Below are 15,917 nucleotides of genomic sequence, written 5' to 3'. Positions count from 1 at the left end.
TTTATTATTTTATGATATATATTACATTAAAACTATACTAAAAGAATAGAAGAAAGGATTTCATCAGAAGGCTAGCTAAGAATAGAAAAAGAAAGAATGATAACAAAGGTTTGTGTCTTGGACAGAGAGTCCGAGCCAGCTGGGCTGTGATTTGCCACTAATTAGAAACAACCACATGAGACCAATCACAGATCTACCTGTTGCATTCCACAGCAGCAGATAACCATTGTTTACATTTTGTTCCTGAGGCCTCTCAGCTTCTCAGGAGAAAAAAATCCCAACGAAAGGATTTTTCAGAAAATGTGTCTGTGACGCTAAATCTTACAGCTCATTGCTCTAGCCAATCACTGAAAGTTCACATGCACCTGCTTCACACAATGCTTGTATGCGTTCCATTAACAATGCACAATACTCCATTATTCAGCTTAAAACCTTCTGCTATCTTGCTAAGCACATTTTTCCAAATTTTTTCTGTAGTCTTCTGTAGACTGTTTTTCTGTAGTCTTAAGGTCTGTCTTAGCCAAGGCTAAAACTCAAACTATTGTTTCATGTCCTTGCTTGCTGTACTACTGTAACTTTTCTACTTTCGGGCTTTACAGTCACAACTAGCTATAAGTCCTTTACTCTTTCTGAGACCTGCTTTCGCAGCTTTCTAGAAATCTTCTCGCCTTTCCTGTTTTCCCCACGAGGAGCCGTGAGGTGCTGAGCAGGTGACACTAGGTACCTGCAGGAGCCCTGCCAGGGCTGGGGACAGTGTGGTGACCCCGCAGGTCCACCAGCTGCTGGGTGGCCTCAGAGCCTGTCCCCTCTCAACCCTCTCTGCACAATTAGCAGAGATCTCCCCAAAATCTGCTCCTTGCTGCCCTTCAGGCAGCCAAACTCTCAGCTGGGAAGGTGCTGAGGTCTCTCCCTCATTAAATTCTGCATTTTCTTCCTCAGCACAATTAAATAACTCCGGAGCTGAAAGCTTTTAGCTGCACATTCCCTTTGGGAAAGATGTTAAAATGGGTATCAAAACAGCTGGGGGCTCACTGTGGGTTTTTTTTTCCCCAGACTTTTTAAGCATATTTTCTTTCATGAATAAAGAGGCAGTTAATGGTTTCTTCTGAGGTGAAAATGAAACAAAACAGAGGTTTGCTGAACAGAATTTAAGAACTTACTTGTTTACCAGGTTTTTATGCCTAAATTGCAAAGTCTGCATGTGATGAGAAGAGTATTTAAGGAAAGAAAATTACAGAATTGGGAATATCTAGCTGAGGAAAAGAAATTAATCTGTTATACGAAAGTTCCTGGTATGTTTTATATCTCCAAGGCCAATCTACAGAGAAATGCTGTGTGGTAAGAAACATTTGTCATGTAGATAAAGTGGGATGAACTGATAATGACTAATGAAAAAAAAAAAATCTAGCTTTTAGGAAAAAAAAAATCAGTCCTGTTTAACTGATTTGACAACACAATTTTCTTGTAAAATCTCATGAAAATAAGTTTTAAAACTTCAGAAATAAAACAACTCATTTTTGAGGTACATGATGGTTAAACATCAAAAATAATGTAAAAAAAATTGGACTTCTCAGTATTTTTTCAGATTTTTATGTGATACATATATTGGTGACAGCAAAGCTCTTATGATTTACAATGTATACCCCAGGAAAAGGGGGTTGAAGATGTTTGTAAACCCTGAATTCTGGAGTTTAAGCATTTCATATCATTGTGGTGGAAAAAATAAAAAATGCTGGCATTTCAGAGGGTTTTTTTCAGATGAGAAGTCTGTTGGCAGTGCAAAACACCTTCATTTCTGATTTGTTGTGGCATCACTTATTGATCTGTATTTTAGACAAGATCAGGTAGGAGGGAAATGCAAGCCTTTCATCTTTTCACTACTCTATCTTAAACATAATTCAAAGGAGGATGCTTTCATTTTAGTCAAGAAGGATGAATCATAAAACTTCCCTGGATTAAAGAGCTATTCACATCTTATCTTTCCTATAAAATGAAAAAAAAAAAAAAAAGAAAAAAAGAAAAACTTGTGAAAATAACACCCATGAAGTCCACTTGTTTGAAAAGCTGCTGTCAGCTCGCTGGAACTCACCCTAAATCTGTCCACTAAACTTTTAAGCTGTGTAGAATCTGTTCTCCAGGAACAGACAAGCAGTTTTTGTGAGAGTGAAGACATGATTTTTTTTTTTAGTATCTCCTGTTTTTCATCTGCATTATGCTATACAGTAAGGTAATTTATATGTTTTTATGAAATATATATATTTTGTACTGGTTTATTATCAGTACATTATATTTTTCAAATTTTGAAATCAGCCTTTATCTGAGCAACACCGAAGGAAGCAGGTAATCTACCCTACTGTGCAAAACCAGGATTAACTGCTTTAATCCATTGAATTATTTAATGTGTTTATGCTTTAAAAATGCAATTGCAAGGCCAGTAATCCAGTTTCTGTATTTTTAATGTGTAATGGTGCCTGCTGAGCAGAACCTCTTGGCAATGCCACAGGTCCTTCCAGCACCTTTGTCTGCAGCCAGGTTTGATTACAACTGCTGCTCAAGAGGCTTGAACTGAATTCCTTTTAAGAATTCCTTTATGTCTTAGACCCTAATACCAAAATACAGCCTTTCTCTGGAGTTTAGTGAGGTGTTAAATCCTCGTTACAGTTTTCAGGAGGTCAGTTCAAAGAAAAGGTCTGGTTCTCTCTCCCAGCCCTAAACCACCTGGCGGCTTTGAAACCGCAAACAGCTCCTGTGAGCTGCCTTCTCTTTGAGGCTTTAGATATTGCAGACTCTGGAAATATCCAGCTTAACACGCAGAATAAGAGGAAAAAAGATCATAATAAAGGTCTTTCCACACTGCTGGGAGCTGGGGAAAGAGTGATTGAATCCAGAAGTAGGCAGTGGTGTTATTTTGTGGGGAGAGAGAAGCTGAGCACAGAGCCATTGGATGTGAAAATAAATCCCCAGACTCAGCAGGATGCACATGGAAACTCTCCTTTTGTACCAGTCTGGGGTGAGTGGGTCCTAGGGACAGAAGTTCCTAAATCTGCCTTTCCTCAAGGGTAGCAAAAGTTGCTAAGAACAAGGGGAAAGAGAGATTCACAGGCACTGACTGCAAAGGGACCTACCTGGCAGATTTCAAACAAAAAATTGCTTAGTGAGAATTTCCCCCTCCCCTCCACTACTTTATCTTTTGGAAAGGGAAAAACAAACAAGACTCAAGAGCTTCACTCGTGGCTTTCACCTCAAGGGATTGTTTTGCAAAGAAATTCAATCCCTGCAGTTCTTGGATATCTTCTGAAATTCAAAGAGGAAATAATGCTTGGATCTGATCTGATGGGTGGAAGGGAATGTGGGGATGATGAGGACAGGCTGTAAGTTCCAAAGTAACACTGCAGAAGTGTGGATTTACAAATGTTCATGTGGGATTCACTGGAGAGGGACAAGATGTGTAACAAGACAGAATATACTTTATGGAATGAGAATAAATAAATAAGGAGTAAATTAAATCCACCATGGAAAGAATATGCACTGAAGTTTTATAGAAATAAGGTTTTTTACATTATAAAATAAATAACTAGAACAAGATGCTTAAATAAAAGCAGATATTACCAAAGAACAGAACACGTATTGCTGTGGCTTTGTGTGAGACCACTGAGCACTGTACTCACTGAAATATTCTTTTCTCTTTATTCAGACCTGCTGATGAAGTACCATTTGTCAAATCCTTTTATTTATGCCATTTTTTCCACCATTTAGACATCTGGAACTGCTTAGGGAAAATTGAGAACTCCATTATGTGGAATGTTGATTGGAAGTGCTGCATGTCAATGCAGTGTTCAAACATTGATGCATTCCTTTGAAAACAAGCAGATTACATTGGGGTGAGAGCTCCTGATGTGGTAACACAATTTTTTTTTCACATGTGCCTAAATTTCAGAGTTTCTTTGCTTAAAGTTTTCACTGCACTGGATTTATTGACAGATTGGTTATAACTTCTTTCAGTGGCATCCACTCCTCAGGTTTTGTCCTATTTTACAGACTCTTATATGAAAAGCATCTTACAATTTCATGTGTCCTCATGAGTTCTGCAGGTTTTTCTGGCCTTAATTCTTTTTGAAATTCCAGTAATCTGGATAGAAATAATTTGCATAAGTTGTATTTCATTTTATGACTTAGGCATGAAAAATGTTGCAATAATGATACTTGGAATTAAACAGGGTCTGTGAGGCTGGGGTAATTAATTTTCTTTAATGATGTGAACCATTTGAACAGCAGGATAAAATAGACTAATAATTGGGAATATATGATAGTTATGAAAATAAAAACAAAACCAATTTATTACATATCTTAAAACAAGCAGGTAAGAACATTAAAAACTACATTAAAACCAAAAAGATAAAAATGAAATACACAGCCTGTTAATCCTTTAAACTCTCCTCACTTTGTTTTCAGAGCCTGCTGATCGACCTCCTCTTCTTCTGGTTGCAAGCCCTGAGACAATGGAGGTTTTGTACCTGAATGGCAGCAGGGTGTTTTCCTGGAGCCCTGGGAAGGGATCTGCAGTGGTGACCCTGGACTACAGCTACAGAGAGGACACCCTGTGCTGGCTGGAGTCCCGAGACCTCTCCAGTCAGCTCAAGTGCTCCAAGATCTCCCCAGCTGGCACCTTTCCAGAGGAGTGGACAGTGAGCATCGCCCAGAACCTTCACAGTGAGTATTTGGCACAACAGTGGTGTCTGTCCTGGCAGAAGGGGACCTGCAGAAGTGTTTTTGGGCTTGGAATTAAACAATCTTGAGGCATTAAATATTGCAGCTCACACTGAAGTGATTTTAGGGTTTTTAACTCATATATTCAGCCTGAGCTCCCAGTGTTTGTGTCTATGCAAAGGTTTTTAAGATGTGTGGTTTTATAGACTGTTGCTGGCTGGGGTCTCTGTACAAATCACAAACGGGATGGGACTGTAAGGAACATGCCTTGAGTTGTTTTATTTTCCAACATCAGTCCCATTACATGGTTATGACAATGGGAAGATGCCAGCAGCTCACATCCCAGGCAGCAGACCAAGAACTTAACGTTACAACTTACTTTAACCACAGTCCTGGGCAAAATGTGCTTTGTTTTGAACTCTGTGTGTGTGTCCTGTCGTGATGTCTGCACCATCAGAGTGGACCTCAGCCTTCCACCCTGTGTTCCTGTCTCTCTGTTCCCTGCATGTCCAGGGAATTTCTGGTCATGTGCTGGCCAGACCTGCAGCGCTGCATCTGTTTGCAAAATCAAGGCCCTGGGATGGGTTTGAAATGAACACAGTGCTGGAATTAATGAGCTGCTCATTTTTCATAGTGCCGGCACACACCAGCTTGTGGTATCTAATATTCTTCTCAAACTTCATGGTAATCATTCAGTCTTATTTAGATGAAGAATAATAATTCCCTTGGACATGAACTGACTGTAGAGACTTGCTTTGACTTTTTCTTTGATTTTGATTTGGGAAGTAGTGCTTAGGGACTTCAATAAAACAACTTTGCTGGGAGCTCTGACTGACACACTCTCACAGATGCAGCTGTGGGAGTGTTTTTCCCAAGCACACACATCCACAGACACTTCTGTTGTGTTGCTCAGTGGAGCTGCATCAATCCCCATGGTCTGGGCATGTCTCCTCAGAGGAAGAAACAGCATGAAACTTGCTTTTGTTCACCTAATTAGGAGCTTCTAGACACCCCTGGAGTTATTCCTGCCAGGACATGGCAGGGATCTCATGTTGCTCTGCCTGGTATATTTGTCAGATAATCTTGTGGCTGCTGCAAAATTGAGTTTTAATTTTAAATTCTCCTTTTTCTTCGCTCCACCTTCTGTTACCTGTCAGGTTATTTCTGCTGTTTCTCTTCATCATACAGCACAACACCTGATGAGGGAAATTAATTTTGTTACTCTGTCAAGGAAAATGTTTTCGAGTGTAATTGCATTCTCTGCCAGCTCAAGCCAAATAAATGGTCAGGGCCATGGGGTGATGATTCACATAAAATTGTACATTCTGTTCTTCATAGGAAGCTTTCTTTTGTGTTTGTGTGAAATTGGTTATTCCTAAAAGTACTAGGGGAAAGAAAAATCATAAAAGGCTTTCTTAGCAGTGTTTGTGGAATTTATCTTTTTTATTCCAATCTTCTAATCATTTTGTTAGTGGAAAAAAAAATCTGCATTTGACACAAAAAGTGCTAGAAAAGTCAGCTATACAAAGTGATTGGGACTGCTTGAAGTAGATTTATTCAAAGTGTTTTCTTCAGTGAAGGCAAGTAAGTCTTGTAGTTAGGAACAAAGAATACAGATCATCTTTAAAGATGAAAGTCTCCATCTAGGAAAGCAGGGACTATGAAAATGACTTCGTTTTCATGATGGGTCATACAGCACCAGCTCCAGGTACTGAACATGAGCTTTGGATTCACAAAGGAAAGAAACTAGAGGACTGTAATTTCCTATCATTCACCCTCAGACGAGTCCAATGTGACTTCACTTTGGAGAGGATGAGTCCCAGATGGATGGAATCAGATCCTTTGAAGCACTGGGGAACTTGGTCTGCAGAAGGGGAAAGGCTGAGGAGAGGCTGAGCCTGCCCTTGGCTGTTTTTTGCTCTGGAGAACAGGGTGCAGCTCCAGAGATGCCCCCTCATGCTTAGTAATTAGGCTAATTTCACTCTGAAAATATTTATTATCTCAGGGCTTGTTTAGTAGTTTTATCCCCTCACATAAAGACAGCTTTCTGCAGGCACAGCAGTATCAGCACAGGCATTTTGGTCTCAGCCAAGGCCAGGCATTGTCACGCTGTTTCACCTTTTGTCTTTTTAAGACCAAGAAGTTTTTGGAAGAGAAGCTGGATATTTTCTTCTTGGGAAAGATTTATGCAGACAGTACTGGAGCCAAATTTCAGAGGTGATTCTCCTGTAAGGGAGGCTTGAACAACCTCTGTCCCTAGTAACAGAGGTGCTCCTTGACACCTCACAGCCCACTGCAGTGAGTACAGTGAGACTTTCGGCAACAATCATTTATTTAAACTGATATCACTAGGCCCAAACTAACAAAAATTCTTTCTAATGGTATGAATGTGGAAAATCTCCCAATTTTCTGCCCTTTCAAAGCCATGATGTGCAGTCTTACATTAATGCTTTGGTGTGTGGGAGCTGAGAGGTGGCCAGAGCAGCATCCTCTGGATGCAAGAATCTCCTTCTTCCTCATTTTAGGAGGCATTTTGTGTCTTCATCATTGCAAGCACCTTTCATGCTCTACAAACCAGCGCCAGGCAGCACAACCTGGGTTTTAGCTGCTATTCTTCTGCAGAATATACCAAAATCTCTTCTGGGATGATGCTTCAATGATGATGCATGATATTTTCTGCTTGGCTGACGTTTGATTCAGCTTTTCTTGGCACTCAGTTATCTCAGCACACCACAAGCAGTGCTGCAGTGCCTGTGTTCAGCTTTGCCACCTGTGCTTTGTGCCCACAGCTGATCACACCTCACCTGGGAAGGGGCTCAGGCTTTTCTCTTGGCAGCTGTGTTTGGACAGGACTGCTCTGGATTAAGAGAAACATCTTGTTTCTTCTGTACTAATTCAGTTTTTACCTGCCAAGGTTGGGAGCAGGGGGTGGGTTTGGAGGGGCTGGAGTCTCTGGAGGGAGAGGGATTTGCCTCTCAGCTTGTGGGACCCAAACCTCGTACCTGACCTTCTGGGCACAATCCAGGCTGGCTTTTTGGATCTCTCACTTTTTGGATGTGAGTGAAGAACATCAGAGAGTGAGCCCAGGGAATCTGACCACGAGCCAGGAGTGTCTGTTTGGGTACATTACGGTTTCCTTCCCTGATTTTGGTCCCCCTAATGGCTCCTCCACCTCCCGAGCTAAACCACTTCTCAGCAATGATTATCCATAACCACTGCTGTGTTCAGAGTAGCTGCAGTAATTTCCCTTGGCATTGATGAGGCTCAGTGACTGAAGGAAACCCCAAGCACTGGAGGAGATGGTGTTCCTGTCAGAAATTCCTGTGAATTGCCATGAATATTCATGGCAAAGCAGAGCAAAGTTTGGCTTACTCTGCAGGAGCAAAACTGTGAAGATCTGGGGGAAAGTGTTTATTCCTACATAGTCTGCCCCAAACTTGGCTCCAGACAGGCTCTAAGAGCTGTCACACAGTTGTAGGATGTGGGTTTGCTCTTCCTCCTGTGACAGACAGCCCATGTGCCTTGAGGATGCACAGAAAGAAGAACGTTTCATGTCAAAGGTGATTTAAACCTCACATGGCTCCTTAGTAGTGTTCAGAGCACCTGAATTGGTCATGGGGCCCAAACTGGAGGTGAGAAGAGTGTCCTAAGAGAGTTTCACAGAGTAATTTTCCTGAGTGTGGACTTCTCAACTCTGGCTGATCTTGCATTGCCATCCTTGCATTTCTGAGAAGACTGGTCAAATGCTGGTTTTGGGATTATGGACTTTCTAACTTTGTCCAAAGGTGGCCTTTCTTGCTTTTTGGCTTTAGGTTTTTAATTTTTTTTTAATATTGTCAACATCTTCTTCTTAGGTGCTCTAGACAGAGCCAAGAGTAAATATACAAAACTAGGAAAATTTTCTCATTCACTGTTTATTCAGCTATGATTTCCCATCTCCTTTCACTGTCCAGCCAGTCAGTCTCCTAAGGTCCTGCAGTTCTTCTAAACAGACCATCCTCTTTGCTGTTCTGGAAATGCCATGTCTATTGGGCCTCATCACCTTGTTATTGATGTCCTCTCCCAGGTGGCTCATGAATGCTGTCTCACACAGGTTCCAGCACAGGCTGTTGCTCTGGAACTTGGTGATGCTCCACAGGAAACCAGGATTGATCCCCTTGGGCCATCCTTGGTCCATCTCTGTCCTGTACATCTTTCCTGAGTCTTCCTCATGTATTCTCAGTGTCTGTTGGGATTTTTGTGTTTCCCTGTTTACATTTTGTTTTAATTTCCTTGTGCTTTCCAATATTTTAAGCTCATTTTTTTTTTTATGTTCACATTCCATTATATGGGAAATACTTTCTTTGCAACTGTTTTATTCCTCATTCTGGTGTCCCTGAACTTACAGAACTTTTGAGCCAGGATTTGATACAGCCTCGACAAGGTGCTTTCCAGGCACAGTATGGGCTTTCATTTAGTGCAGGAAATGGTGCTATCTGATAATTGTCCTTTTTCAGAGAGTTTTTCTGTCCACTGTAATGCCAAGACTCCTTTAGAGACTTAGGCCTGTACAGAAAGTTCCTTTGATCACTGTGCTCCTCTCTTTAGCTCCTTGTCTTTGCTGATTTTTGGTTCTGCACAGCCTTTTTGATGGTTATCAGGGTTAGTGGAAGGATATGGGTAGGTCATCTCTTCATTCAAACTTTCTGCTCCAGCAAGCACAATCACTTGAGCATCATCCTTTGTGGTGTTTACTGCAAATTGATTATCCTTTCTAATGAATAATATTCATATAATCAGGTTTATACCTCAATTCTCAATGGTGTTTGTACTACAGAAGTTAACATATAATCTGTATAGCTGAAACCCTAAGAGGGCCTTTCTTCTCTTAGGGGGTTCCAAATATTATTTGTGAAGGATCTGTCTGGTTCTGCTGCATCTTTTAGGTACAGATTTCTCCATCTGGCTTGGGAATTGCTCTACTGGTTTGAGTATTGTCACCACAACATTGTGTTGTGTCACTTTGAGGCACCAGCTCCCATGGCAGAGAGCCTGACTTGGTGTCATTTCCCTCCAAAGCTAGAGGTGATCTGCACTTAATCCTTTTTGACACCAGAGCTACTTATTAACTGACTGTTAATTGCCACAAATGGATTTTTTTAGTTGTTCAGAGATGTGATGTTACTATTTTTTAAGCTTTGTTACACATCCAGCTTCCACAATTGATCTTGCATTGACATTGGTAAAAATCCTGTGTCTGTCTTCTGTTCCTAGCAAAGCTGGCCTGATATATCTGTTCTTCTTTTTTTACTCTTCAGTAATTGTGTCCTGGACAGTTTCATCTCAGACTGAGTACAGGAAATAAAAAGCCTTATCTCAATGGCATTTCTCAGTGCAAATTTTTGATCGCTTTTGTTTTGTCTTGTATTTTTCCCCTTCTCTAAACTCCTAGGCTCTGCCTGGATCAGTCTCCTGGATGTTCCCTCTGCCAAGAGACAGAAATTATCACTGCTGAATTGTCATATTCCCTTTTCCCCGCTTTATCAATTTCTTAGCTCACCATTTTTGGACTTTCTTCTTAATTCCAGATTTGTTGTTGTCCTAAAGTGGGACATGAGTGGATCTTTTTATGTCTTCCTTACAACCCAACCCATCCCTGGCAGAAAAGCTCTTGCACCAGGGAGGAAATACAAGAGCAAGCAAGCAAACTCCCACAGCAGCAGAAGGGTTTTGTAAAGAAAAAAGGACTTTTTTGTCAAAGTAGCAGTCGCCACGTAAATTTATCAGTCAGAATTCTGAGGGACTCTTTGTCTCTGTCAAATTGAATTATTATGCTGCTTGTAAAACAGTAGCATTTTGATTTTGTTAACAAGGTTTTTAAGGTGGAATAAAACAATTGTGGGGGCTATAGAGATGGAATGTGTAGATAACTAGGTTTCTGCTAATGTAAATCACAGTTTTGTAATGAGTATTTCACAAAAGCACTTATTTCTTCATATACAACAGTCGTGAAGTACAAAAACCATATTCACAAGTCATTTATTTTTCCTGAAATATGTCGTTAATTATTGCATGTTTTATGGGATTAGACTCACATTTTTCCATAAAACTTGACAACCACAAGCACCATGTTGGCTTCATTTTGTTCTTTACTTGGTAGCCACTGGAACTGTTCTTGGAATTATCCCACATTTCCTCAGTATTCCCAGGAGCTTGTCTTCTGCCTTTCTTCCAATGAGAAGAGATATAGGAGATAAATAAGAGACAAACACTTTTAAGCTGCCCATTTCAGTAAAGTTGTTTATGGACTTGAGCCTTCAAATGCACTCTTGGAAAGTTTCTTAACGGCAATAAAAGAAATGATTAATATTTCAGGATATTTCAATGTGCTAATTGCATATGCATAACTTTTTTTTTGCTTTCTACCGGCACTTTATTATTGTCTCTATAAATTTCATATCTCTTATGATTTAGCCAGTGGTTGTCTTCTTGAGTGGTAAAATATCTTTGTAAATGCAACTCACATACATTGCTAACCAAGTTTGCTTCATTTAGACTAATTGACAGCAAATTTTCCATACAGATATTTATTTATGAATGCAAATATTTAATTCAGACTTCATTAAAAACCTAAAACACACTACTAAAGTCAAGTCAAGAAGTCAAGAATTCTTGGTTTTGGGCTTTTTATCTTTTTCATCATGCACTTTGGATTGTGTCATTAAATGAGTTCTTCTGCCTCCTAAAGGTTTTTCCTGAGGCACAGATCAACATTGCAGGAAACTTTAAAAAGTCTGTGTCTGCTTTCAAAGTACTTTTGCCTTTATAGGAACAAAGGGGACATAAAAACTATAATCTCCAAAATACGGTTTGTTTACATCCAACATCATAACTGGATCCATGTTCACATATAAAAAAAGAAGCACTTGAGCAATTGCAGACCAAAGTCCATCCCAGAGAGGGATTTATCAGTAGCTTAAGCCATGAGGGAACAGTATTTTGTTAGCAATGATCCTGAGCAGGGCTAGGAATTCTCTGTGCTACACAGAGATCTGAGTCTGCAGGGAAGTGACCCACGGGGGATGGCACAGCTGAACCACACAATCCACCTGCTGCAAATCTTGGGGAAGCAGCAGGAAAAGGGAAAAGAAAAAAGATATAAAGATCTGTTTGTATGTCTTATGCAATGAAAAGATTCATAGACTAAAATCACAAATATGCAACTCCTGATCAAAGTTGTGGCCTCTGGAAATTGCTGTTTTGAAACTCAGGTTTTGATCTGATGCTTTGTTCTGCTGCAGGGAAAAGGATAAATAGAGAGCAGAAAGGCCTTCTGTCTTTCAGAAAGGAATAGCAATGAATAACTGCATTAATGGAAATAAATCTGAAAGAGCAGCTACACATGTGATGAAATTAAAATCAGCTGCTACAGCACCTTAAGCTCCAGCCTAATCTGCTTTCTGTACTCACAGCAGCCTGGGGGTTTCTGTGCTGGACTGGAGTCTGTGGCAGAGACACACCAAAAAGTTTGTGTGTGTCAGAATAAATAAAGGATTTGTTCTTTCCTTATCACTTTATCAGGAGCCCTTACAAAAAGATGAATTGCATCTTTTGCAAAGTTGTGATTATTATTTAGGTTGTGATGGACATGACAAATTAAAACCACTGTCTGATTGTAGGGATTTAATATAGGATTGCTTTCTTCAGTTTTTAACTCCTTTGACTGGCAGAACAATGGCTGGCTCAACGACTCATATCTCCAGATTGTGGAAATATTGGTTTTGTTCTCAATACCTAAAATTGTGGGTTATTACTTGGAATGAAACAAATTTATTTTGAACTTTCTTGTGGCTTCAGCTCTGGAGTAGAACTTGAAATGCATCATGCAATAAATAAAATGTAACATCAAAGTTTATCCTTTTCACTATTTGTCAGTTGAGTTCAATATAATAAAATCCTGGTTTTTCTTGCACATTTTTAATAATTGAGTGAAGCATGTTTCAAAAAATGACCAATTTCATGCAACAAATGCTCTGTCTGAAGTAGATCACTTTTGCTAAAGGCAAAGGCAAAATCTGATTTTCTTTGTTCTGGAAAAAAAGAAAGTGTTGGAATCACTGTAAGCAATGAAATGATAAGGACAGGATCTGCAAAGGGTCAGTTTGCTTGCACAAAATTGATGTCCTGAGTGTTATCAGCATGTCACCCAGCAGCTGCCACTCTGTGTGCTGGGCGAGGCATTCACTGTGACAGTTCTGAGCTGGGGACAAAGTTTGGGTTCTCTGTGCATGTGTAATTCCATAACATTTCTGTCACACTGTGTAAGCAAAAATAATGAGCTGACTGAGGAGTCTGTGCCACAATTAACAGTTCAGGGCATCCTGCTCTTTTTGGTAATTTTGGCCTTGTCTTGAATGTCATTTATTGCTCTTTAACTTAAATGCATTATCACACTTTTTAACTTTGGGGAGTTTTCTTCTATTGCTATATAAGAACATAAGTATAATGTGTTATAAAATATTAGTGCCTTTCCCTGTGCATATACTGAAAATATGTACTTTCCTTTTAAGGCTCTTCAGAGGTGATATTGTTTTGTCACCGAGTCTGTACAACTCGTTGCAGAATTCAGATTTGTTTTAAACAGTGGAGCCCCTGCTCCCCTCAGTGTCACACCATGGCCTGTGCTGCCTTTGGGAGCCCTCAGCGCAGAGGGATCCCAAATGTTCCCAAATTCTATTCCCAAACAGAACATTAGTAGCGTGCAAATTGACAGTTTTAGAAACATGCTTCACTCAACTATTAAAAACAGAGCTCACATCAGGGTAGGCAAAACTTTCATGGGTAGATAAATTATTGCTAGGAGGAATCCAAGGGGACCTGGAGGAGGGTGCAGTGCAGATTTGTGTCTCTCCTCTGCACTTTGCATGGGTTGGGACAATTTGTTTCTACTGTTTACACGAAAGGAGCAGTGATGTAGGAAGAAAGGGAATATGCTGTGTTTTGTCTTTTCCCCTCTAAATGTAGAATATGTCAAAGGAAATAAAAAGTTTTTCATGGAAAAAGTGATGAAGTTCTGGAATGGCTGCCCAGGGAACTGGTGGAGTCACCATCCCTGGGTGTGTTTAAAAAAGATTGGATGTGGCACTGGGTGCCAGGGTTTGGTTGAGGTGCTGGGGCTGGGTTGGACTCTATGATCTTGGAGGTCTCTTCCAACCTGGTCATTCTGTGAATAACAGAGAATAACAAACACTGTGAGGTTTAAAACCTGAAATGCTGGGGGATGCACAAGGTGGGAGAGGTTGGCACAAGGTGCCTGGAGCTTCAGGGGTTGTGAAGAGTTGGGATTACAGGCTCACATCTTCCTGGGGTGGGCAGTTTTGGGAAGGGCTGGAAGCCTTCTGAAAGCAAAGGTCAGGCTCTGACATACAAGCACATTGAGTTGGAGTCATATTTCTGGAAACACGGGCTGTGTGAGTGATTTATGAGACTTTTAATGGGATCTATGGTGCCATTCTGGTTTAAGATAATGCTCAGGTAAACCAATAACAGCACTATTGGGGTGATGAGAGAAATAAATAAGCAACAACAAAAAAAGCAGTGGCCCAATGTCTGGTTAAAAATGGATAGAAAAATAATTTATGTATAAATCTAAAGCCATGTTTTATTTTTATTTCTTATATTACTGGAATTAAGTTCACAATGATTTTTTAAATTATTTTTAAGTGCAGTAACAATGTCAATATTTTAAGTCTGGGCAGTTGTCTGTCTTGTTGGTGAGGTCACATATAATGAATAACAGTCTTCTCCTCAAAGGTTACTATTCTTATACTGAAAATATGTAATAAATGGGTGAGAAAAAGAAAAGGACAGAGAGGGAGAAAGGGAGGATGAGGTAATGTTTACATGGGATACATTTATTATTGTCTGTTGGCAGCATTGGTAGGCAGGAAGGGTTTTATTTGTTTGTTTTTCTCAGATGACTTTTGTAGGTGCTGAGCAGTGGTTTCAGAGTCTTGCAGGAGTGCCAGCCTGCTGATGGTGGGATGATCCCTCTGCTAGGGGGAAAGGAAAAGATGAAGAAAAAACTGAATGTCCTTAATAAAACAAGAATTTTTTTCTTTCCTTAGCAACCCTAAAAAAGAGGCTTTTTATCTAGTAAAGTACATGATAGGATTTTATTTCCAAAATACTGTGTGAAGAAATGAGGTGTATGTTTACTAACTGTGCAGTTAGTAATAGTCTAATATTTTTTAATACTTAGAATATGTTTAGATTGTCTAAGTTGTAGTTCTCAAGCTGGATTTGAAATGGACACCGTATGCAGATTTTAATTATATTAAAAGCAAGTTCTATTTATTTTAGCAATAAAGTTGGGTATTTTTGGTTGGTTTTTTTTTTTTTTTTGTTTGGTTGGGTTGTTTTTGTTTTGTTTTGTTTTGGTTGGTTGGTGTTTTTTGTGGTTTGAGATGAAGACAAAGACTGTTGTGCCCAATGTGAATGTGTCTGTATAACAAAATTAAATACTCTATTATCAGTATTAGCTTCTGATTAAAACTGAGTGTACTAATGTCCTTTAGGAATGGTTTACACCAGTGGGGCATGGCATGTCCTGCATTAAATATTGTATAGACCATTTATTGCTAACAGCAACTAGAGTGGGCAGCAGATGAAATTATCCTAAAAAATTGTGGCCTGCATGGTACCTGCAAAAACCTGCAGCACATCTGGATCCTGTGAATGAGAGTTCTCTGACAAATGTTGCCTTCTACAAAAAAAAGTGCAGAGTGAGTTTCCTTTCCTGGGTTGCCTAACCCATTTTTTAAGTGTTGTGAGGCATAATTCACTCCTCAATTATTCCCCAAAAAGCATTTCTTGAAGCACTGTTGCTTTCCTCTGGTGTTAAACTGTTCAAACTTCCTCTGGAAATCATTTCCATTGAATACTTTGCATTGCGAAAGCAACTCCATCTATTTATTGACATCCCTTTGCATTGCAATCATCCGCTGCTTAGCCTGTCTGTGGAAAAAAAACGTTTTAAGTGGCTTTATTGTTGTGTGATGATGATTTATGGGGTCCATAGCCCATGCAGGGGGCAGTCCTAGGGAGGTGGGAGGTGGTTGGAGGAAGGGAATGTCACAGCCTGGAGCAGCCAGGCCGTGTCCCCACAGCAGCTCTCCGAGGCCACGTGCCTGATGGGATGCCTGTTGCAGCTGAATTATGCTTTAATTTTA

General features: G+C 40.0%; 1 protein-coding gene across 5 annotated transcripts in view; it reads left to right on the top strand.

The window, feature by feature from the left end:
* LRP1B (LDL receptor related protein 1B) overlaps window positions 1-15,917 on the top strand; it is a 634,192-nt gene that overhangs the window by 342,494 nt on the left and 275,781 nt on the right. For all 5 annotated transcript variants that reach the window (XM_030951951.1, XM_030951950.1, XM_030951947.1 and 2 more), the window contains exon 6: window positions 4,453-4,710. In XM_030951951.1, the coding sequence (XP_030807811.1) occupies window positions 4,453-4,710 (258 nt within the window). The remainder of the gene's footprint in view (window positions 1-4,452; window positions 4,711-15,917) is intronic.

The sequence above is a fragment of the Camarhynchus parvulus genome, chromosome 7 (genome assembly GCF_901933205.1).
Source record: "Camarhynchus parvulus chromosome 7, STF_HiC, whole genome shotgun sequence".
In the NCBI taxonomy this organism is placed as follows: domain Eukaryota; kingdom Metazoa; phylum Chordata; class Aves; order Passeriformes; family Thraupidae; genus Camarhynchus; species Camarhynchus parvulus.
This window is presented reverse-complemented; position numbering and strand designations above follow the sequence as displayed.